The sequence below is a fragment of the Adiantum capillus-veneris genome, chromosome 6 (assembly GCF_014529385.1).
Source record: "Adiantum capillus-veneris isolate H3 chromosome 6, ASM1452938v2, whole genome shotgun sequence".
NCBI classification, from domain to species: domain Eukaryota; kingdom Viridiplantae; phylum Streptophyta; class Polypodiopsida; order Polypodiales; family Pteridaceae; genus Adiantum; species Adiantum capillus-veneris.
Genome location: NC_140936.1, coordinates 93410389 through 93435235, shown reverse-complemented (window position 1 = coordinate 93435235; position 24847 = coordinate 93410389). Strand labels below are relative to the sequence as shown.

Sequence of the window (24847 nt, the reverse complement as noted above, 5' to 3'; positions counted from 1 at the left end):
TTAGGGTTTCAGCACTTAGGGTTTTTGGCAGAAATTAGGGTTTGCAGGTTTAGGGTTAGGGTTTCCAGAATTAGGGTTTCAGCAGTTAGGGTTTCTGGCAGAAATTAGGGTTTAGGCCCCTCGGCCGACATCTGCAAGTTGGCTCTCTTCTTCAAGGCTTTGACACGTCAACAATTTGTTACAGTATGCCTCTTGTGTTGCTCCATGTAGTATCTCTCTTAGCTGAGAAGTAATCTCCTCTACAGTATGTACTGGCTCGGCTGCCCACATCCTATTATAGATCTGTTTCACATAGATTGAATCAGTCTCTGGTGTGAAAGTATATCTTGTGTGTGTCTTCTTCCTTTGTACTTGAGAGGCATTGTATTGGAAGGAGATTGATAAGGTCAAGAGAGCATGATCCATTGCAATCCCAACCGGTCTGGGTCCCACCTTAAAGTCCTCGATACTAGAAATAAAGCTTGGTGAAGTCATGACATAATCCACTGTGCTGGCCCCATGCCTGTGCGGGAAGCATGTGAATCCCCCAGATAAAGGGAAATTCTCTAGACCATTAAGTATGGCGAAACCATGTGTAGTTGCCGTCTCCATGAGATGTCTCCCATATTCAGTGTATTCTTTATCCTGTGAGTTTCTAGTAAGCCCCTCCTGTGATAAATCCACTTCTCTGAGCATTTCCTCAGAAGTATCATAGAATACTGCTTGAGAGTTGGCCGTTCTGGCATTAAAGTCTCCTAAGAGAACGACGTCGCCATCTCTAGAGAACTCCCATATGTCATTATTCAATATGGAGAAAGGGGACTGTCCTTTAGGTGAGGAGTAGACTGATGTACTTGGAGGGAAGTAGCATATAGCCATGTATAGAAATCTACCTGTCTCGGCTCTCATTCTCACCCACATATACCTTGCTTGTTCATCTTGCCTGATAATCTGTAGTAGTGGTTTCAGCTCCTCTTTAAATAAGACTGCTACTCCTCCTGAACCCCGGCTACCTCGTAGAGATCTCTTGTCTGGTCGACCAGCTGTTTCCCATAAATACCCCTTCACATGTGGCATAGGCTGTCCCGGTATCTGGTGTGTCTCTCAGTAGAAAACTATGTCTCTGTCCCTAAAGCTGTCTTCAAAGGCACCTACATCTAGCCTATACGATCCATTACAATTCCACGCCGCTATCTGGAGCGTCGCCCCATAGGTCTCGCACCGTCATAATGAGCGCTTTTCCATAACCACTACTTTCCCTCCTCTATAAAAGGCGATTTTCCCCTTTTCTCGTGCTGCCCTGATCTTTGGCATCAACTCTTGCATGTGTGCCACTTGTGCACAGAGAGAGAGAGAGAGAGAGAGAGAGAGAGAGAGAGAGAGAGAGAGAGAGAGAGAGAGAGAGAGAGAGAGAGAGAGAGAGAGAGAGAGAGAGAGAGAGAGAGAGAGAGAGAGAAATGAAATGAAATGAATTGAAATGTTATATTAACGTCTTCAAAAAGGCCAAAGTGACCTATGAGACCAGGAAGTTGCAATGCGGTGTAACTGATACAAAGTCAAATTAACAAAAAAATGAAACTGGGATAACAAGATATAAATACTGCGGAATCCTACACTAAGCTGATAGGTATAAAAGGTGAAAGGCGTGAAATGTGTGAACAAAGCTATACAATGTGTAGACAATATGGGAGGGAAGTAGAGATCCATCTTCATTTGCACTCTGGACGACGAAAAAGTATGGCTTGAATCCTTTGCTGTAGCCTGCTTTGAAACTGTGTAGCTCCTCATCTCCATCGGGGTCGTCTAAATCTCCCTAGCTCCAATGCTCGGTCTATGAGAATGCCAGTAGTGCGGGTAGACCTCTCCATTGCTGGCTGCTCCTCTGTCTATTTTTCTGGGTGTACAATATCTAGTGTAAAGAAATCTGTGATCTGTCTCTGGGGTTGTCTCTCTTCAGCTCTCCTCACTAAAGTTTCTCTATGCCTGTGTAGCTCAAGTAGATATAGCCCAAGACATCTCTGATCCTCATAACTCATGACCCTAGATAAAGGCCCAAAACCTTCTCTGAATAGACAATGAAAATAGCCTCGTATCTCATAGAACACTGTGCAATAACATATGTAATGTACCTCTATCTCTGACTCTACATGGCACAAGCGGCATATCCTGCTATTTGTTGGTGTCCCTTTGAATCTGCGAGTCTCAATCTCGAGCTGATGTGAGGACGTGCGTATCTGGCCAATGGCACACCGCAAACCATGAGAAATATGTGTGTCCATATAGCTATGTCGAATCACAAACCCATCCCTCGTGAGGTGGAGAAAATGCTAACTATAGAAAGCCATCTTTGTGCCCAACTCCTATATCGGCTCTATCCATGTCCTCCTCGTGTCCAGCTGGATCAGATCCTGACGAATAAGTCTATTAATCTTTACCCGCGTCAAAGACCTCAAGGGTGCTTGTAGAGAGTATTGAAAAGGAGGCAACCTATCCATGGTGAAACCATGTGTCTGAAACCATGATGCCATCTGTGCACACTAGCATGATGTATCCCCATTAAGAGGTAATTGTCTGGAGGGCTCTATAGCCACCCTGGCATATCTGTCTCTGGTAGTATCCCACAGACTGTGTATAAAGGAGACTGATCTAGTAAGTGCCTCAATCTCCATATGAGGGGCAGCTAATTCCACTCGAATGATATCATGTGGTACGGAAGCCTTGGCTCTAATCATCCGAGAGATCATAGATACCAGGGGCTTCTCCATACGCCTCCAACCATCCTGGGCTATGGAAGGTCCCCAAACCTGCACCCCATATGACATAGTAGCGGCAACCAAAGTATCAAAGAGCCATAACTTTGTCCTAGGTTCCTGGAACTGAACCTGCAAACACATCCTCTCCATTCCTCCCAGAGCCGCACCAGTTCTAGTTAGTCTAGTCTCTGTTGCTCTTCTCAAAGAAAATATCGGCCCAGTAAAGACTACCCCCAGGTAAGTGTATGCAACTGTATACTCCACATCCTCCTGACCATATTTGAAAGTAGGTACTAATCTCCTGACCCATTGTGGTGTGGTGTTAAACACCATAACCTTGGTTTTACCTAGGTTTACACACAATCCACTATCCTCTGCAAAACTGCGAAGTGCATCCAACTGTCGTTGCATACCTTCTGGTGAGTCAGATATCAGCACAATATCATTAGCATATAGCAACAATGGGATCCACGTCCCTGCCAGCTGTGCACCTTTGTCACCCTCTCTGTCGATGTAATCAGACACCTCATCAACATACATACCAAATAGAGTAGGAGACAATGGGCAGCCCTGTTTCACTCCAATAGTAGAGTGAACTAAATCAGATACCCCTTCCGGAGTGCGTACATGTCCCATCACTGATCTGTACAAAGCCATAATCCCCCAAATCACCTCTATGGGCACCCCCATCTCCTGTAGTCTGCGCATCAATCAAGCTCTTGGTACCATGTCAAATGCTTTGCGAAAATCCACAAAGCTACAATAGATTCGTCTCCCATGTGCTCTGCCCTCCTCAATGATGCCCATGAGTGTCAAAATATGATCAAGAGTGGAGAAACCCCTCTTGAAGGCGGCCTGATCCTATGCTCGTACACCCTCGCCCTCTGCCCAATCACTCAAGTGTTGCTCCAGGATAGATGCACACAACCGTGCCAGTGTGTGTCCAACCATAATAGTGCCTTGAAGATGGGCACAATATTAGACAACCTCCAAGTCTCAGGTAATTCCTCACACATGGCACGATTGAACAACACTACGAGAGCCTCCATCAGCATATCCCTGGCATGTATAAAGTGCTCCGCTACTAGACCATCATGACCATATGCCTTCCCGGTCTTCATCCTTTCGATGGCCCTTTGTACCATCTCAAGTGTAAAGAAAGTGCTCGTAGCTGGGCAAGGCTTGGTAGGGTCTGGAAGGGGTTCTTGTCCAGGAACCGTATATAATGATGTTGCATATTGGCCCCACATCAGGTGAAGTAATCATTGGGGGAGGGGAGTGCTCATGGAAGAGTCGCCATGCCTCTCCTGAGTCCCTACTCAAGAACATTTGATACAAGTCTCGCTCCATCTGAGCTAGGTAAGCTCGCTTCTTCCGTCGCACAAGGCGTCGGAAAGCAATTCTAGATTGTCTGTAAGTGATGACTCCTAAAAGAAGATCCCTTTGAAGCTGGGCTCTCATCTCTCTGCACTCCTCATCATACCAACTATTCTGGCGCATGCTCCCAGAATGTCGTCTCTTGCCCGGCTGAGTGTGTGGGTATGCCACTGATGTAGCCTCATGCAGTGTCTCAGTCAGTAGAGTGGTCCACTCTTCCACTGAGAGACCTGTACCATTTGTGCTAGCTGTGCCTACCAATAGACGGTCCCAAATCTCCTCTGAATAAACGAAATCAGTCTCTGGTGTAAATGTATAGCGGGTGTGTGACCTGCCTCTTGATGTTTGGGTTGTACTATACTGAAATTTAACGGATAGTGTCAAGAGATCATGATCTACTGCTATGCCCACTGGCTTGGCTCCCACTGTGAATTCTTGAATGCAGGAGACAAAGTTCGTTTGTGTCATAACATAATCCACTGTACTGGCCCCATGTCTATGTGGAAAGCATGTGAAACCGGCTGCTCCAGGAAATCATTGTAAGCCATTAAGTATGGCTAATCCATGTGTAGTCGTCATTCCCATGAGGTATCTCCCATACTCCGTTTGCTCTATGTCATCTGAGCATCTGTCAAGTCACAACTCACCCACATCCAGCGCTCTAAGCATCTCATCTGAAGTGTCGTAGAAGACTGTTTGCGAGTTGCCCGTTCGAGCATTGAAGTCCCCTAGGAGGATGATATCACCATCGCTAGAAAACTTCCAAATGTCATCATCTAGGATAGAGAAAGGCGCCTGCCCTCCGGATGTGGCATACATTGATGTACTGGGAGGAAAGTAACATATGGCAATATATAGGAATCGACCTGTGTCAGGTCTCAGTCTCACCCACATATATCTAGCATGATCATCTCTTCGTACAATATGCAGTAATGGTTGTAGTTTCTCTCTGAATAGCACTGCTACTCCTCTTGAACCTCTACTCCCGTGCTGAGATCTCGCATTTGTCTTGTGAGCTGTTTCCCATCTGTATCCCACCACTTGTGGCATTACCTGTTCAGGGGCCTGATGAGTCTCTGAGAAGAACACAATATCCTTGTCTTTGAAACTCTCCTCAAATGCACCCACGTCCAACCTCATAGACCCATTACAGTTCCAGGTAGCCATCTTGAGTGTGGTCGCGTAGGTCTCGCACCGTCATGCAGTACGCCGCTCTAAAATCACCACCCGTCCATCTCTGTAGAAGGCTATCTTTCCCTTCTCCCTTGCCGCTGTAATCGTTGGCATTACCTCTCTCATATGTGCCAGCTGTGAGAGAGTCAGGTCATCACCGAGGAAAATACTTGTCTTTTTGAGAGTAGGCCTCCTCCTCAAGAATTCCTTCTTCTCTTCCAACGAGGGGAAGCGTAGTATGAGAGCTCTCCCCTTTGAAGACTCTCCCGTGCCATCACTTTTCTTACCTACCCTCCATGCCTTTGTGTGCAAAGGCTTTTCCATCCCCATCATGGATGTAAGGCTTGTGACCTCTTTCTCCACATTGTTTATGTCCTTGAGAGTGGTCACTCTCACATGCAGTGCTCGCATCCACCTTCTTTGTTCCTCTTCGAGAGTCATGTTGATGAGCGTCGGTGTACAAGGAGTTTCTTGACCTTTCTTTTTCTTGGCGACCTCAATCCATTTTTCGGCCTCGTCCGCCTTTTTCTGTGTCCTTGTTATCATCTCTGCCCATGAAGATGTCTTTGCCACACTCAGTTTCTCTTCCTCTTTGATTATCCTTGCTTGTTCCTCAATTTCCTTGATTTCATCTATTATCGATGGTTGAAATTCGCCCTCTTCTAGTCTATTGCTTACTCTATCAGCAAGCTCCTGTTTAAGGGCTGAGAGTTCTTTTTTAAATGCCCGAATCTCGGCGTTTGGGTTCTCTTGTTTGAGGGCGGAGACTTCTTCTTTGAGTATCTGTATTTCTGCGTCAAGGCTCTCTTTCTCCTTCTTCCACTGTGCCCCTTCATTGAAGACCATCTGAAGGAGGTTGGCCTTCTCCCTCCACCATCCTTCCATCTCTATTTTCCACTCCTTCATTTCCCTCTCCATCTGCGTCATCCGCTTATTCGTGAGCATGAAGGTTACCTTTGCTCACGGCTTGCAAACATGTGAGACATTGACGGCTTCCGTGTCCTGTGCAGGGTCATCTTCGAGTGTGACAGTTTGTGCAACATCCATCAAGTATTCATGGCCTTGACGTTGATCCATTATGGTGTGGCCCATAGAATCATTTTCCATTATAAAATTCAAGTTGTCTACTGAAGCAACACTGTCCGCCACGGTTGCAAGATGTTCCGTGTCCTTGAGTAGTGCTGTCATATACCTTGTCAGTTTACCCTTTGTGACACCAACTCTTTCAGGCGCCGAACCTCTTGTAGTACCACATTGACTGCTCCTCACCAGTCCTTGGGCTCTGCAAAGATAGCTCAGGTGCTTACAGAACAACCTTCCCTTCTTGAGTCACCGTGGTCAAGCTCGATTCCAATGAATGGCGGATCTGCTTTCTAAAAATCTGTGTTGGATTGAAGACCTCACGAGTTGTATAGAGATTGTGCAAAGCAAAGGGAAGTCCTGAACACACAATTTCCGCAAAAAAAGAGGGGAGTCAAGGATGCTGAGGAGAGTCCAACGAAGGTGCAGAGTTGCACGCAGCCGGTGGCGCAGAGTAGAGCAGAGGCCACGCGCAAAACAACATAGGCGGCACAGCGTTGCAGGGAACCCTCTGGAGGGAACGCGCAGGGCTCTGGAGAGAGAGAGAGAGAGAGAGAGAGAGAGAGAGAGAGAGAGAGAGAGAGAGAGAGAGAGAGAGAGAGAGAGAGAGAGAGAGAGAGAGAGAGAGAGAGAGAGAGAGAGAAATGAAATGAAATGATATATTAACGTCTACAAAAGGCAAAATGACCTATGAGACCAACTGATTACAATGAGTCTAGTACCAAGTTTGGGTACAAACAAAGAAAACTACAAACAAAGAAACTGATAGGAGTGCTATCGACTCCTATGGGTGGCTGGTAGGTTGATCAATGGTATCATGCCATAAAGGTACAAAGTGGGGATAAGTGTCACCATGGTAAAATATAGCAGTAGCATGAAGCCTATCCAGATCGACACTCTGGGTGTCGTGCTAGAATCCTGTGGATCCTCTCCCGCAATCTCTTCTGGTGTTGCGTGGCTCCCCTCCTCAGTCGCGGTCATCTCGATCTCCCTAACTCTATAGCTCGATCAATGAGAGCTGGTATGCCTTTGAATCTACCTGTCTCAATCCCAAGCTGGTGTGAAGATGTGCGAATCTGGCCTATAGCACATCGTAACCCGTGAGATAGATGTGTGTCCATGTAACTGGGCCGTGTGACAAATCCGTCTGTCGTGAGTTGGAGAAGATGCTCTCTATAGAAAACCCTCTTCGTACCCAACTCCCGTGATGGCTCTATCCATGTCCTCTTGTTATCAAGTTGGATAAGATCTTGCCGAATGAGTCTAGTAGTCTCCATCCGTGTAAGAGCGAAAGATGGTGCATCAAGAGAATACTGGAAAGGGGGCAGCCTGTCCATGTTGAAACCATGCCTCTGAAACCATGAGCTCATCTGTGCATACCAACATGATGTATCTTCGTGTAATGCCAGCTGTCTAGATGACTCAAGAGCAAGCCTGGCATACCTATCCCTGGTGGTGTCCCATAAGCTGTGTACAAATGATACTGATCTGGTGAGAGCCTCAACCTCCATAGGTGGGGCAGCCAGCTCCGCTCGTATGATGTCATGTGGGACTGAGGCCTTGGCTCTAATCAGCCTAGAAATCATAGATATCAAGGGTCTCTCCATATTACTCCATCCAGCACTGTCAACAGATGGTCCCCAAACCTGAACCCCGTAGTGCATAACTGAAGCGACCAAAGTGTCGAAAAGCCAGAGCTTTGTTCGAGGTTCCTGGAACTGAACCTGCGAACAAATCCTCTCTAAACCGCCTAGGGCTGCATAGGTACGAGTCAATCTAGTGTTTGCTGCCACTTTCAGTGTGAACCTCGGTCCACTAAAGACCACCCCAAGATATGTGTATGCATCAGTGTACTCCATATTGTCCTGCCCATATGTGAAAGTAGGTGTTGATCTCCTAACCCACTGTGGCGTGGTATTAAATACCATGACCTTGGTTTTACCAAGGTTGACAGACAATCCACTATCCTCTGCAAAACTATGCAATGCGTCCAAATGTCTCTGCATACCCTCTGGCGAGTCTGATATCAACACGATATCGTCAGTATATAATAAAAGAGGGATCCATGTCCCCGCAAGCTGAGCACCTCTATCTCCTCCTCTGTCAATATAATCAGAGACCTCATCAACATACATACCAAATAAAGTAGAGGACAGTGGGCATCCTTGTTTCACTCCGATAGTGGAGTGAACTATGTCAGATATCCCCTCTGATGTGCGTACATAACCCATCACTGAACTGTACAATGCCATAATCCCCCATATCAGCTCTGTGGGTACCCCGAATTCTATAAGCCGGCGCATCAATCTGGCCCTCGGTATTGTGTCAAAAGCTTTGCGAAAATCCACAAAGCTGCAGTATATCCGTCTACCATGTGCTCGACCCTCCTCAATGATAGCTCTGAGTGTAAAGACATGATCTAGTGTGGAGAAACCCCTCTTGAAACCAGCCTGCCCAGGTGCCTGTATGCCCATAATCTCTGCCCAACTGCTCAGCCTATGCTCAAGGATGGATGCATATAACCGTGCCAATGTGTGTCCTACCATGATAGTACAGTAATTCCCCGGTACTGTGGGGTCTCTTGTCTTGAAGATAGGTACAATAGTAGATAATCTCCAAGACTCAGGGAAGCCCTCACACATGACACAGTTGAATAACCGTGCAAGCATCTCTGCCAACAAATCCCCAGCATGTATAATGTGCTCTGCTACCAAACCCTCATGATCTTGTGCCCGTCTGGTCTTCATCCTGTCAATGGCCTCCTTTACCATCTCAGTGGTAAAGAAGGTGCTCGTAGCCGGACATGGCTGTGGTGGATCTGGTAGTGGTGGTTGTCCAGGTACAGTGTATAAAGATGCTGCATACTGTCCCCATATCTCTGTAGAAGTAATTATTGGCGGGGGAGATTGCTCATGGAATAGACGCCAAGCCTTTCTTGAATCTCTACTAAGGAAGAGCTGATATAAATCTTGCTCCATCTGGACCAAGAAAGCTCGTTTCTTCCGTCGCACTAGTCGTCGTGTAGCAATACGAGACGGTCTATAGGTGATCACTCCCAATGTAAGCTCCCGTTATATCTGAGCTCTACTCTGTTGACACTCCTCATCATACCAGCTGTTCTGAGGCATGCGCCCAGAACGACGTCTCTGACCGGGCTGAGTGTGTGGGTATGCCTCTGTCGTCGTTGCCCCATGTAATGTCACTGTCAGCATAGATGTGATCTCCTCCACTGTGTATACTGGCTCTGATGTGCATAAAAGCCTACATATCTCCTTCGCATAGACCGAGTCAGTCTTTTGTGTAAAAGTATAGCGTGGATGTCTACCACCCCGTGAGGCCTGAGATGTATTGTACTCAAAGGAGACTGATAATGTCAAAAGTGCATGATCTACTGCTATCCCTACAGGCTTGGGCCCCACTGTGAAATTCTGAATGTGAGATAAAGCTCGGATGTGTTAGAACATAGTCTACAGTGCTGGACCCATGTCTATGTGGAAAACAAGTAAAACCTGTAGACAATGGGAAGGACGGTAAGCCATTCAGTATGGCTAAACTGTGAGTAGTCGTCATCTCCCTCAGGTATCTCCCATACTCTGTATGCTCTTTGTCGTGTGAGCATCTCTCAAGTCGCATCTCCTCTGGCTCTAACTCTCTAAGCATCTCCTCTGAGGTGTCATAGAAGACCGTCTGTGAGCTGCTTGTACGGGCATTGAAATCCCGCAGGAGTATGATGTCTCCATCTCTGGAGAACTCCCAGATATCATCATCAAGTACAAAGTAAGGAGACTGTCCTCTGGGTGAAGCATATACTGAAGTGCTGGGAAGAAAGTAGCATATGGCAATGTACAAGAAACGTCTAGTCTCTGCCCTCAGCCTCACCCACAAGTATCTGGCCTGATCATCTCTCCGAACTATGTGCAGTAGTGGTTGGAGCTCCTCTTTGAAAAGAACTTCTACACCTCTTGATCCTCTAGTCCCATGCGCAGATCTGGTGCATGTCCGGCAAGGTGTCTCCCATCTGTATCTTGATATGTGCGGCATCAACTGTCCTGGAGCTTGATGAGTCTTTGAGTAGAAAACAATGTCTCTGTCTTTGAAGCTGTCCTCAAAGGCCCCCACATCAAGTCTATACGAACCATTACAGTTCCAAACTGCCATCTTGAGAGTGGTCCCTTAGGTCTCGCACCGTCATGTAGAGCGGTGCTCTGTAATCACTACTCGTCCATTTCTGTAAAAAGCTAACTTTCCCTTCTCCCTTGCTGCTATAATCTCTGGCATGACCTCTCTCATATGTGCAAGTTGTGAGAGCGTAAGATCATCTCCTAAAAAGATACCTGTTTTCTTGAGGGTTGGCCTCTTCTTTAAAAAGTCTTTCTTTTCTTCCATGGAGGGAAAGCGCAAACTGAGAGCCCGTTCTTTTGAACTCTCCCCATTACCTTCATTCTTCTTGCCCACTCTCCAGGCTTGTGTGTGCGAGGGCTTCTCCACCCCCATCATGGACATGAGGCTCTTCACCTCTTGGTCCACCTTATTTGAATTTTTTAGGCTGGTCACTCTCACGTGTAGAGCGCGTACCCTTCTTCGTTGTTCCTCTTCAAGTGTCTCGTTGATGATGTCGGGTGTAGTTGGGATTTCCTTGCCCTTTCCCTTCTTGACAACTTCAATCCATTTTTCAGCCTCATCCATCTTCTTTTGCGTTTTGGAGAATCTCCACCCATGAGGTCTTCTTTTCTCCTTCCTCCTTTATTTCTTTGACTTGTGCTCGTATACTATTCAGCTCATCGATCATTGATGGCTGAATTTCTCCATCTTCAAGGCGTCCTCCCTCTTTGGTTTCGTCGAGTTCCTTCCTAAGGGCTGAGATGCTACCTTTTAGAGCTTGAATTTCATCCCGGAACTCCTTGCGTTCTAGTTCCCTCGCTTGTTCCTCCCTCTTTTTCCATTCAAGAATTAAATTCTTCTCTTTCTTCCACTCATCCATGTGGGCTTTGCATTCTTTCAACTCCTTTTCAATGGTAGTCATCCTCTTGCTTGTGACCATGTAGTGCGCCGCCATTCTTCTTGCCTTATTTGTTTCACTTATCTGATTCACTTTCTAAGAGAGAGGAGAGAGTAACCTATACGCAGCAGCACAGCAGTAGTAGGCGGGGGGGGGGGGGAGGATGCGCAGAGTGAGGGGGGTTGTATTCGTGAATTAGAGAGAGAGAGAGAGAGAAATGAAATGAAATGTTATATTAACGTCTTCAAAAGGCCAAAATGACCTATGAGACCAATCAATTACAAAATAGTGAATCTAATACCATGTCTGGGTACAAAAGAACTAGAAAAGAACTAGAAGTGGAACAAAATACTACTACTACTACTACAATCTAAAACTACGTGGGTGTAGCAGCTGATACAATAGGTACCCGGTAAACTGGATGTAACAGTGTGTGAAACAAAGATGGAAGAAATGGTGAGGATCCATCCTCATCTGCACTCTGAATGTCGAGAGAGTATGGCTCGAATCTTCTGTTGTAGTCTCCGTCGATGCTGTGTAGCTCCTCTCCTCAGTCGCGGTCGTCTGTATCTCTGTAGCTCCAATGCTCGGTCGATGAGAGTGCCAGTAGTGGTCGAATGAGTGTGGGACGAGCTCTGCAGTGGTGGCTGCTCCTCTGGCTGTCCCATATCTAGTGAAAAGAAATCTGTAATGTGTCTCTGGGACTGCCTCTCTCTAGCTCTCCCCAGTAAAGTGTCTCTATACCTGTGTAACTCAAGTAGATATAGTCCAAGACATCTCTGATCCTCATAACTCATGACCCTAGATAGAGGACCAAAACCCTCTCTGAATAAGCAGTGGAAACGCCCCCGTATCTCATAGAACACTGTGCAATGACATATGTAGTGCAACTCTGTCTCTGGCTCTCTCTGGCATAATCGGCATATCCTGTTGTCTGCTGGTATCCCTTTGAATCTACCAGTCTCAATCTCGAGCTGATGTGAGGATGTGCGTATCTGACCAATGGCACAACGCAAACCATGAGACATATGTGTGTCCATGTAGCTGGGTCGAATCACAAACCCATCTCCTGTGAGGTGGAGAAGATGCTCTCTATAGAAAGCCATCTTCGTGCTCAACTCCTGAGGCGGCTCTATCCATGTCCTCCTGGTGTCGAGCTGGATCAGGTCCTGACGAATGAGTCTAGTGATCTCCACCCGTGTAAGAGACAGCGAGGGTGCCTGAAGAGAATACTGGAAAGGGGGCAACCTGTCCATGGTGAAGCCATGCGTCTGAAACCATGAAGTCATCTGTGCATACCAGCATGAAGTGTCCCCCTGTAGAGCTAACTGTCTGGAAGACTCAAGGGCCAGTCTAGCATATCTGTCTCTAGTAGTATCCCATAGGCTGTGCACAAAGGACACTGATCTGGTAAGCGCCTCAATCTCCATGCGGGGGGCAGCTAGCTCTGCTCGAATGATCGCGTGAGGTACGGAGGCCTTGGCTCTAATCAATCGGGAGATCATAGATACCAAGGGCCTCTCCATACGTCTCCAACCATCCTGGCCTACAGGAGGTCCCCATACCTGTACCCCATACATCATAGCTGAGGCTACCAAAGTATCAAAGAGCCATAACTTTGTCCGAGGTTCGTGGAACTGAACCTGCGAACACATCCTCTCGAAGCCTCCCAAGGCCGCATAAGCTCTGGTCAGTCTAGTCTCTGCTGCTCTCCCCAAAGAAAACCTCGGCCCAGTGAAGACTATCCCAAGGTAAGTGTATGCATTTGTATACTCCACAATCTCTTGACCATAAGTGAAGGTCGGTGCCGATCTCCTGATCCACTGCGGTGTGGTGTTAAACACCATGACCTTGGTTTTACCAAGGTTTACAGACAATCCACTATCCGCTGCAAAACTGTGTAATGCATCCAACTGTCGCTGCATACCCTCTGGTGAGTCAGAGATCAAGACAATATCATCAGCATATAACAACAATGGGATCCACGTCCCTGCCAGCTGGGCACCTCTATCACCCTCTCTGTCAATGTAATCAGACACCTCATCAACATACATACCAAATAGAGTAGGAGACAATGGGCAACCCTGTTTCACCCCGATAGTGGAGTGAACTAAGTCAGATATCCCCTCTGGGGTGCGTACATGTCCCATCACTGATCTGTATAAAGCCATAATCCCCCAAATCAACACTGTGGGCATCCCCATCTCCTGCAGTCTGCGCATCAGTCGAGCTCTCGGTACCATGTCAAATGCTTTGCGGAAATCCACAAAGCTACAATAAATCCGTCTCCCATGTGACCTGCCCTCCTCAATGATAGCTCTGAGTGTCAGAATATGGTCAAGAGTGGAGAAACCCCTCCTGAAACCTGCCTGTCCCTTTGCCCGTACACCCTCACCCTCTGCCCAGTTACTCAACTGCTGCTCAATAATGGATGCATACAATCGTGCCAGTGTGTGTCCAACCATAATAGTGCGGTAATTTCCAGGCTCTGTAGGATCACCTGCCTTGAATATAGGCACAATAGTAGACAACCTCCAAGTCTCAGGTAATCCCTCACACATGGCACGATTGAACAACACTGCAAGAACCTCCATCAGCATATCCCTAGCATGTATAAAGTGCTCCGCTACTAGACCGTCATGATCGTAAGCCCTCCTGGTCCTCATCCTGTTAATGGCTCTCTTTACCATCTCAGTGGTAAAGAAGGTGCTCGTAGGTGGACATGGCTCTGTAGGATCTGGAAGGGGATCCTGCCCAGGAACCGTATATAACGATGTCGCATACTGGCCCCACACATCAGGAGAAGTAATCACTGGGGGAGGGGAGTGCTCATGGAAGAGTCGCCATGCCTCGCCTGAGTCTCTACTCAAGAACAACTGATACAAGTCTCGCTCCATCTGGGCCAGGTAAGCTCGTTTCTTCTTTCGCACAAGACGCCGGAAAGCAATCCGCGACTGTCTGTAGGTGATGACTCCTAAATGAAGATCCCTCTGAAGCTGGGCTCTCATCTCTCTGCACTCCTCATCATACCAACTATTCTGGGGCATGCTCCCAGAATGTCGCCTCCGATCCGGTTGAGTGTGTGGGTATGCCTCTGATGCTGCATCATGTAGTGTCTCAGTCAGTAAAGTAGTGCACTCCTCTACTGAGAGGCCTGGAGCAACTGTGCATAGACGATCCCAGATCGCCTCTGTATAAACCGAGTCAGTCTCTGGTGTAAATGTATAACGGGTGTGTGACCTGCCTCCTGATTTCTGGGCTGTACTAAACTGAAAAGATACGGATAGTGTCAAGAGAGCATGATCCACTGCTACGCCCACTGGTCTGGCTCCCACTGTGAAATCTTGAATACAAGGAATAAAGCTCGGCTGTGTCATAACATAGTCCACTGTACTGGCCCCATGTCTGTGTGGAAAGCATGTGAAGCCTGCTGCTCCAGGAAACCGCTGTAAGCCATTAAGTATGGCTAGCCCATGTGTAGTCGTCATCTCCGTGAGGTATCTCCCATACTCAGTCTGCTCTCTGTCATGTGAGCATTTGTCAAACCCCAGCTCACCCACATCCAACTCTCTAAGCATCTCATCTGAAGTGTCGTAGAAGACTGTCTGACAGTTGCCCGTTCGAGCATTGAAGTCTCCTAGGAGGATGATATCACCATCCCTAGAAAACTCCCATATATCATCATCTAGAATTGAGAAAGGCGACTGCCCTCTGGATACAGCATATACTGACGTACTGGGGGGGAAGTAACATATAGCAATATATAGAAATCGACCTGTGTCAGCTCTCAGCCTCACCCACATGTATCTAGCCTGATCATCTCTCCGTACAATATGTAGTAGTGGCTGTAGCTCCTCCCTAAACAACACCGCTACTCCTCCTGAACCTCTACTCCCATGCTCAGATCTCGTGACTGTTCTGTGGGCTGTCTCCCATTTGTATCCCACCACATGTGGCAACAGTTGGCCAGGGGCCTGGTGAGTCTCTGAAAAGAAAACAATGTCCTTGTCTCTGAAACTGTCCTCAAAGGCACCAACATCCAACCTCATAGACCCATTACAATTCCAAGTCGCCATCCTCAATGTGGTCCCATAGGTCTCGCACCGTCATGTAGAGCGCCGCTCTACAATCACCACCCGACCATCTCTGTAAAAGGCCATCTTCCCCTTCTCCCTTGCCGCTTGAATCTCGGGCATTACTTCTCTCATATGCGCAAGTTGTGAGAGAGTGAGGTCATCGCCTAAGAAAATACCTGTCTTCTTGAGAGTAGGTCTCTTCCTCAAGAATTCCTTCTTCTCTTTCAATGAAGGGAAGCGTAGTATGAGAGCTCTTTCCTTTGAAGATTCTCCAGGGCCCTCACTCTTCTTGCCCACTCCATGCCTTTGTGTGTGAAGGCTTCTCCACCCCCATCATTGATGTGAGGCTTGTGACCTCTTTTTCCACATTGTTTATGTCCTTGAGGCCGGTTACCCTCACATGTAGAGCCCGCACCCTCCTTCTTTGTTCCTCTTCGAGGGTCATGTTGATAAGAGTGGGTGTACAAGGAGCTTCCTTACCTTTCCCTTTCTTGGCAACCTCAATCCATTTTTCGGCCTCCTCTACTTTCTTTTGCGTTTCGGATATGACCGCGGCCCATGACTTCTTCTCCTCATTGATGTTGTCAATTTCTTCCCTCAAAGAGGGCTGAAATTCCCCCTCTTCAAGCCCAGTTTTTGACCGTGTTTCCAACACTTCTTTGTGGAGGTCCAAAATGCTATTCTCCAACGTGGCGATCTTGTTGAGAAGATGATCCTTCTCGTCCTTCCACCTCTTCTCCTTTTCTTCATTTTCTCGGAGGAAAACGGTCTTCGCGTTCCTCCAATCTTCCATCTCTTTTCTCCATGCTTTCATTTCCAATTCAATGATGGAAATTCGTTTGGAGTGAAGCATATATTTGAGTTTGCTTGTTGCCATAGGTGAGGTTGGGGATGACATGAGAGAGAGAGAGAGAGAGAGAGAGAGAGAGAGAGAGAGAGAGAGAAGAGAGGATTGATGTTTCTAAAGTGCAGAAAATGCAGCAAACCCTAAAACGCAGATCTGTCCAACAACCCCCCAAAATAAAATTTTAAAAAAATAAAAAATAAAAAAATCGCGAACCCTAAAATACAGGTCGCGAGCGAGAGAGAGAGAGAGAGAGAGAGAGAGAGAGAGAGAGATATGAAATGAAATGAAATGAACGACTTCAAAAGGCCAAACTGACCTATGAGAATAGAAAGTTATAATGTGGTGGATTTGATACAAAGTTAGAGTAACAAGATGACAAAATGACATGACAATAATATACTATGGAATCCTAAACTGCTAGGTGCGAACTAAGAAGCTAGCTAGGATAGCTAGATCACAAGAGATCCAGCATCAGTCGTTGGCGGATCTCATCAATCTCCTCCATGGTCAATAGTTTGATCGAGCGTCGTGTGTGTCGGGCCAAAGTGATCCGAATCCTCTGATGCAACCTCCGTCAATGCTGTGTAGTTGTCCGCAATCATGGGCGTTTGGATCTCCCCAGCTCGGTGGCTCGGTTGATCAGTGTGCCTCTGGTGTCACGCGACGAGCTCTGTTGTGGTAGTAGCTCCTCTGGATGTCCAGTGGGAGCTCTAAAGAAGTCTGTGATTTGTCTCTGATAGTGGCTAGTCTCTCCTCATCAAATTCTCTCTGTGTCTGCACAGCTCGAGCAAAAACAGACCCAGGCATCTCTGATCCTTGTACTGCATGGCTCTGGGGAGTGGTCCAAAGCCCTCTCTGAACAAGCAATGGAAGCGGCCTCGTATCTCGTAGTAGACGGGGCAGTGGCATGTGTAGTGCAACTCTGTCTCAGACTCGATGTCACATATGGGCATGTCTTGGCCTCTGCTGGTACTCTGCTGTATCTCCCAGTCTCGATCCACAGCTGGTGTGAATATGTGCGGATCTCGCCAATAGCACATCGTATTTAATGAGACAAGTGGGTGTTTGTAGCGGCTACAGTGTCACTTTCACAGGACACGCAGTTAGTACAATTGGTCTAGGCTGGTTCACACTGGACACTCTCTGGGCTGGGCAGTGATACGTGGCAGCAGAGCCCCTTCTTCCCTTCCGCCTCCACCCACTGACACTGTTGCACCACCACCCCTCGATTCTTCATAGCTAGTGCGTTGGCAGCGTTGTTACAGTTTTCTAGAGCTGAGTACAATGGCGATAGGATTGGTCTATTATTGGTTCAGTTGTACATATTACGGTGTGCATAGAAGGCATGCTCTCTTCTAGGTAGTTGATAGAGTCCCATGCTCTCCTCCCTACCTTTCTCCCTACCTTTTGCTACCGTGGAGACACGGACAAAGGTTTTTGTGATGGATTTTGTTCTTGCCACACCTTGCAGGCTATCCAAACTTGGGTAGGGTGTATTCCATCATGCATTGTTACAGACAGATTGGCACAAAGTATAGGAGCTATACATTGGCTATACACAAAGGAATGTTACCGTTTACCACTGGTTTTCTTTGTGGATCATACTACCCCGATCCCTCGCACCGGTCAAGTATGGTCAGACCCAGCAATCGTTTCCACATTGGGATGCACTTTTGACTACTTTCGTTCTTGGTTTACAGTTGCTCGCTCCTTTGCCTTAGAATAGCTCCTACGACCGCTACCATAGGCGGATGGTTCTCTCTTTATGTGGCTCTATTGCAAAGCGCTCTTGAGAGGGTTGGAACGATCTTTAGACTGCCTTGTATATATCATACATGAGCAGCTAGTGAGCTAGCCTAGTAGATGCACTCTTCGGGCTTGGCTAGTTATTCCACTTGCTTGAATGAGCAATGTAGAGTGAGACTCCAGTTCAGGTCCCACCGGTTGTGCCAAAAATGAGAGCACTTGTAGCATATATACATAGAAATCTCACTCCATGGCACACAACAAGACAATTGAAAAATACATAAGCATAACTGAAATGACATACAACAAAGAGTTGTACTAGAAGTAAACACAACAAGATAGACTCCAAACTCAGAATGTGCCCAACTACTCTCAATGTATGAGCTACAAATTGGCTTGTAGCACACATAGCTTTGGACCAAGTGATCACAAGGTACAATGGGGGTGTAGAGGCTCAAATAGTGCAAGGAGAGTGTTGCATAGAACAACTAGACTCTAGACCAAAGACTCGTATCCTAGACTGCCAGACTAACGATATATACAACCGATGTATATCACCTCAAACTACTAAGAAATATCTCTGAGAGACAGCTACACATATTTGGACTGTACTGGGAAGTGGCAGGCTAGCCATGGTGTCCACTCAGTTACCACTCTGTGTCCTGCCAAGCGCCTCTGGTCTACTAGACCATCGACAACCCTTGTACATTAGTTGAGTGTCTGCCAAGTGTAAATTCCGGACCAATTGTAACTATTTGTTCAGTGCATGTGACACTATAGCCCAGCTACATCTCCAAGTTCCCTTGTGCACAATGTGTAGCGCTCCCTTTTTCACCAAGAAGAGAGAAAGAAAGTAATAAAGCCTGCTGAAGTGACAAGACAATGTACATGTGTGTCTTGTGGGTATCCAGAAAAAAGGACAGGTGCTGAGAATCAATGTGCTACAGAATAAAATAGACTAACATGTAGGTAGGTAAACATGTGTATAAGGGATGAAGCAGATGGAGCTCCAACTCTAATGGGTGTGGAGCTAGATGTGTAGGGGAGCACAACCATGCAAAGCTCCATGCGGTACCAAATTGGGGTGTTGTATGGCATTCATAGGTGGGTAGATAGCATCTTACTGCCCACCGGGAGCCACCACCACCTGTCACAGATTAAAAAAGCAAATCTGTTTTACATGGGCCCAAAAAACTTCGACGTAAACACTACCTCTCTCTCAAAAGGCAGTGCCAACAGAGCATGAGTAGAACAGTAACCCTTAGTCATGTTTGCATGGAATAAGTAGGGCAGCTTATTATTGCCCCAATGCCCAACCCACGTCAGTGTATAATAACAAGAGGGGATGATTCTGGACTTTTTTCAGTTTGTCGTTTTTGTACCCAAATTCCCAATGTCTGTCCCATTTCCTAATCTACATCAGTGTATAGTGAAAACAGAGGATCTTTGTGGACTTCTTTAATATGTTCTTTGTGCCCAATCTGTGTTTTGTGGTGACAAATTGTCAAGAAGTTGATTTATAGTTAGCACATTAATTCAGAGTTTGTTATTGTTGTGGAAATTTTTGAAATCGATTCCAAGCTTGCCGTAAAAGCATTCTTCTTGTATGGCTGTAAGGGTGGTGTTGTCATTTAGCACTTCATCTCTTGAGCAATGCATAGTTTCAGCATCCATAGAAACTCAGTTCGCTGAACTTTGTGTTGATATATGCTCATGTGTGTGCGTGTGGTGTGTGTAGTGTTTGGGAGCATATGTTAGTACTTAGTTCTACACACCCACTATTGGGAACTGACAACGTTTGTGGGGATGTCGTGGTATTTAGTCAATACTATGCATGATGGAGTGGTATTGTCTTGTGTGTGACTACCATGGGTCTATACCTTGCACTTTCCTTTAAGGGTGAATCTGGGTTTCGTCCAGGTATATATATTTTATGTCAATTAAGAATGTTTAGGGCCCACTTTTGTAAACATGTAATGTACTAGCTATGTGCATTGTTGCAGTATTATGTAGTAGCAGTAGTTCCTGCCCTGATGGGCTTTAAGATTACAGGTGGTGGATATTATCACCAACCACAAGGGGTTTGATGCTCTTATTGGAGTTGACATGCTGGGCAAAGAGGAGCTGTTAATTTATGTGGCAAACACATTGAATACAAAGGTGCATGTTCTCTACATGAAATCTCTCTAAATGGGTGAAACTAGGAAGGCTAGCTGCATGCTTGAGGTCTGACTTCTAAGTTTTCTCTTCTGTAATGTTGACGACAGTTTTTGTTTTCTGCTTAAATAGCAGATATGGGTCTGGCCACAGCGTATGCAGACCATGAAAGTTCTGGGAATTACTGAATTTTTTACAACTGATAGCTCGGCTACCAAAATTCGTGCAGTTCCTCGGTACAGTATTTCAAATGTAACTCTAAGCATGCTGAATGAAATTACGCCAACGGTAGCAGTCCTTCCGAGTGGATTGAATTGCCTTGGCAAGACATGGGTTTCTAGCTCCGCTCATCCTCACATGCCATCTGCCTTGTCTGAAGTGAGAGTAGAATTGCATTCCTTGAAGAAAAGTAGAACAGGAAGTAATGTGCTAAGGATGGAGGAGAAAGAGAGTAAAAAAAATCAAATGGGTGAAAAATATATCTATTGTGTACCCTACTCACTTCATTGCTGCTTCTCTGAACTGGAAGAATTCTTGAGGTACATCAAACCTCTTTCTGTAAAAGGTAATCTCAGCTCTTCGAATGTGAATGTTAGTCCTTTACTTGGAAAACAGAGTATTGACGAGAACAAGGCAAATCATTTCTCAGGTAAGTCTAGCCTTCCAACAAGTGAGCAATATTTGTACATTGTCAATAGGAATGTTACCTCTATACAGAAAGAAAATCACTCTTTCAATAAACTGAAAGCAAGGATTTGCCTCAGAAAGGAATCATATAAGCGGTCTCAACGAAGTTGGACATTGGTGCGAGCAAGAAGGGCTCGTGGAACATGTTTCTACTCATAATGTTGGCTGGATTACTGACAATCAAATGGTGGCCATTGGCATGCATTCGTATGGGTGTGCATGAAATGTCTGAGAGAGAGGGTCAAGGTAGGGATAGCCTCGTCTGCACTCGTCTGTCCAGCCCCATGTCTTGCTTTAGCCGACAGCTGTAGTGTGTTTTTGCCTGCTGTTTTCATTTTGTTTGTGCCTGTGGGCTTGAGTTTGCCTCCATATGTTTCTTCTGTTTCTGTGCATGCTTATGATGAGATAGTGCGAGTGTTTGTTTGTGTCTGTCTGAGAGGTTGTCTTGGTTTTTGGTGATGGAGCTGGCATGTGCTACTCTCTCTCTCTCTCTCTCTCTCTCTCTCTCTTTCTTTTCACACTTAGTACTTTAGTACTAAGGTACCCAAACATTGTAACAGATTCACCACTTTTGTATCAGTTTGGTCTCATAGGTCACTCTGGCCTTTTGAAGATGTTAATATAACATTTCATTTCATTTCATTTCACTCTCGACTTCCTGATGTAAGATGGTGGTGTATCCTCAGTTTTGTCCGGCTGCTCGTCTATTTTACGTCCAAATTGCGGAGTTCTGTGGGTACCACAACCGAGTTGATTACTGTCTCGTGGGTGGTCTCTCTCCCAGTTCATGTCTTATTAATGTTACTTTCTTGTGTATTTTAAGGATTGATTGCATATTTTTTGTTGCAAAGGTTGCAGTTCATCCACCCTCACACATTTTCAGCTTAGGAGCTATAGAGTAGAGCGAAAAGTCTTAGGGTTTGAGCGGCTACTTGTATTTCAAGTAGGCTTACTATCAAGCAAGACCATCGGTCCTTATTGGGCAATGGAGGCCCTTGCTCATCTTGTACTAATGCCAACATTGAGTCCTTGTAGGTGGTCATTTCCATCTATTTATCATGGATTTTTGTGATTCAACTCTTGGTGAGTCTCGACAAAGACTTCGCACAAGTCATGATGCGGTCTCAAGAGTTGCACATTTTGCAAGGTGGCTCGTTATAGCCTCTTCAGCAGGGAGCTTTTAACTCACCTCCATATATCCTTTGTTGGCATGTTTGTCATCAAGATTGTGAAGGTTTCCCCCGGGGATTGAGAGCTCAGTTTGAGACATTGGGCCAGACTCATGAAAGTCATAACATGGAGCCCTGTGGATTGGAGCATGCATTTTACCTTCTTAAGTGGAGAACAAACCATGAATTTTGTTGGCTTGTGCAACGTTCTCGCAATCACACTGAAGTTGCTTGTTTGCTTTTCAATCAGGAGTTTTGAGTTAATTTCAGTGAGGATAAGCCATTTTCTAATGGTGTCCAAACTCCTATCGTTTGACCCTCTCCTGCGAAGGACGGATCCCACCTAGAAACAAAGCTTCAATGCCGTAGGAAAAATGGCATAGATCTCAAAGATCTATTGGGGCATTTTGACTTTTAAGTGAAGCTAGTACATAGTATAATTTAAGATACTGTACAACTGCAAAATAGGGTTCCCACATTGTGGCTTTCCCTTGATTTTAGATAAGTCTTGCCTTGAGAAATCCCAAATCTTGAGCGAGTTTTTTTGAGCAATTCTTAAATCGAGTAAAAATTATCAATATACGATTTTAAAAAGCCTAAACTATTCAAGATACTTTTTACTTAATTCAATAATCATTCGCATATGTGTTTTTATTTAGTTCTTACACTTTATTCAAGCCAATATAGAGGTGGTGGCTATTTGAGAACATTAAGTTGAAAATGGGCGGTGATAGCACATTGCAAAGGAGACAAGATTTCACAAACGAACCATTAGGAATGGCTCTTTAGCAATATTGTGGTTGATTTTTATCGTGTCAAGATGTAGATAAAAAGGAATAAGTGTGTATAATGTAGCTCGTAAAAGCAAGGCCTATTTAAAACAGCCTTTTAGAGTAGGAGCCCTTTTAAACTAAGAAGTCACAAGGTATGGAACTAGGAATTGTCACCATGCAATTTTGTTGGGCTTGTACAAAGCAAGCACTACAAGGGTAGCCTACATGTTGCCATTGTAATTTCCATTAGTAGCATATCCACCTCAATCGTAGTTGTGTCCCATGTATGCGCGCGCGCGTGTGTGTGCATGCACATAGGCTCACTATGTCCCTTACAAGTCTCTCTATTGAAATTGTTCCATTTATGTTGGAAGTTTACTTCCGTTCTCTTATCTCTCTCTGCTTCTCTTTCCAGAGCTCTTGCACAAAATGTTTGTGGTTCTCATTTACATAAGAATGATAAGTACTACAATACATCTCATGTTGGTAGAGCACTTACTTTAAGACTACAAATAATATATAAAGTGGTGGATCTTTATTCCGTTTCCAAGTATGCTCCTCGTGAGTCATTTACCCACAAGCAACTTGCCAACATTTGATGGCCGAGAACTCATATAAGTGGGAACAACAAAGTCAACTGCCAAAAATACAATCAACACCATGGCTAGTACAATTGTGAAAATAGCCACATTCTTTTAGGGAAATTTTAAGCCTAAAAATGAAATCGAATCTTAAGGCACTCAACAAAAGTATTATCCAAATAGGATTCTTCTTTAGCATGAAGTTGTTATCATCTAGAAGGAATGCACGAAATAGTGACTCCACGTCAGCTACACCAACAACTACTTCAACAACAGCCTATTGTAGGGCAATCATGGCCTACATGTTGATAAATACTAGGCTCCACATGTTCTACCTGCAACCTTCATGCATGCGTTGTAGAGAAACCATGATGCGTATACTATGTGTTTGTGTATGTCTTTTGAAACATAAACAAATGTCTCTGTTTAATTATAGGGTTGAAAATCACAGAGCCATCTGTGGAGTTGCTTGTAGTGCCACATATCAACAAGTGATGCTATTGGAAGCTTCATACGTGCTCATTTAAGTGCTTTATCGAGCTGCTTGTAGCATGATGTGTCGACACGTAGTGCTATGGGAAGCTTCAAAGAGACTAATTTAAGAGCTTTGTGGCACTTCCTATAGAACCACATGTCAACACTTGGTGCTAAAGGAAGTTTCAATGAGGTGCAGGACCCGAAACATCAGAATGAACCAACTCAAGTTTTTTTATTTTTCTTTCATTTTCTAATTTTTGAAATTTTACCCTCTTTTGTTTACCATAAACACAATCTTTACAGAACTCTAAGTCCACTTCTTTCAAACCTGGTAGAAGCTTCTTTGTTTGAAGGATTTGCATTCCTTTGGCACTCATATGTCCAAGCCGGTAGTGCCACACCACACTGTGAACTTCTGTAGTTGTTGCACAAGCTGAAGGTTGCGTGCTAACAGTACACAAGTAAAGTGTACCAACCTTTTCTCCCTTGGCAACCACCAAAGATCCCTTTGAGACCTTCCACTGTTTGTTTCTGAATGCAATGTTGTGACCTTCATCGTCTAGTTGTTTTGTAGAGATCAATTTTTTGCGAAGAGAAGGAACATGCCTAACATCTTTAAGCTTCCATTCATTTCCGTTAGCAATTTTGACAGAAACTGTACCTTTGTCGACAATCTCACAAGCTTCATCATCTCCCAAGTATATATACCCAAAATTACCTTTGGTGTAATCTTGGAAATGTCGCTTGTGTGGTGTCGCATGGAATGAAGCCCCGGAATCTACTATCTAGGAATTAGACACATTGTCTAATGAGAGAATTATAGCATCTTGCTCTACTTTACCTGCCACATTGGCCTCCGATGTTGGCTTGTTGTCTTGAGACACTGTCTCCTTCTTCTTCTTGGACCAGCAATCCTTCTTGACGTGGCCCTTCTTGTCGCAGTTCCAACATTCAAAAACTGACTTTGTGCGTG

At 45.4% G+C, this 24847-nt stretch overlaps 1 protein-coding gene across 3 annotated transcripts in view; it reads left to right on the top strand.

The window, feature by feature from the left end:
• The window catches only part of LOC147455900 (DNA repair metallo-beta-lactamase family protein), a 39620-nt gene extending 18148 nt beyond the window's left edge, over positions 1-21472 (top strand). The window contains exons 3-5 of one of the 3 annotated variants that reach the window (XM_086515356.1): positions 20083-20190; positions 20323-20836; positions 20952-21472. In XM_086515356.1, coding sequence (XP_086371482.1) covers positions 20083-20190; positions 20323-20836; positions 20952-21097 — 768 coding nt within the window. In that variant the 3' untranslated portion in view covers positions 21098-21472. Of the gene's footprint in view, positions 1-20082; positions 20191-20319 lie in introns of all 3 variants that reach the window. The other 2 variants (XM_086515354.1, XM_086515355.1) reach the window with 2 other exon arrangements.
• The last annotated feature ends 3375 nt before the right edge of the window (positions 21473-24847 follow it).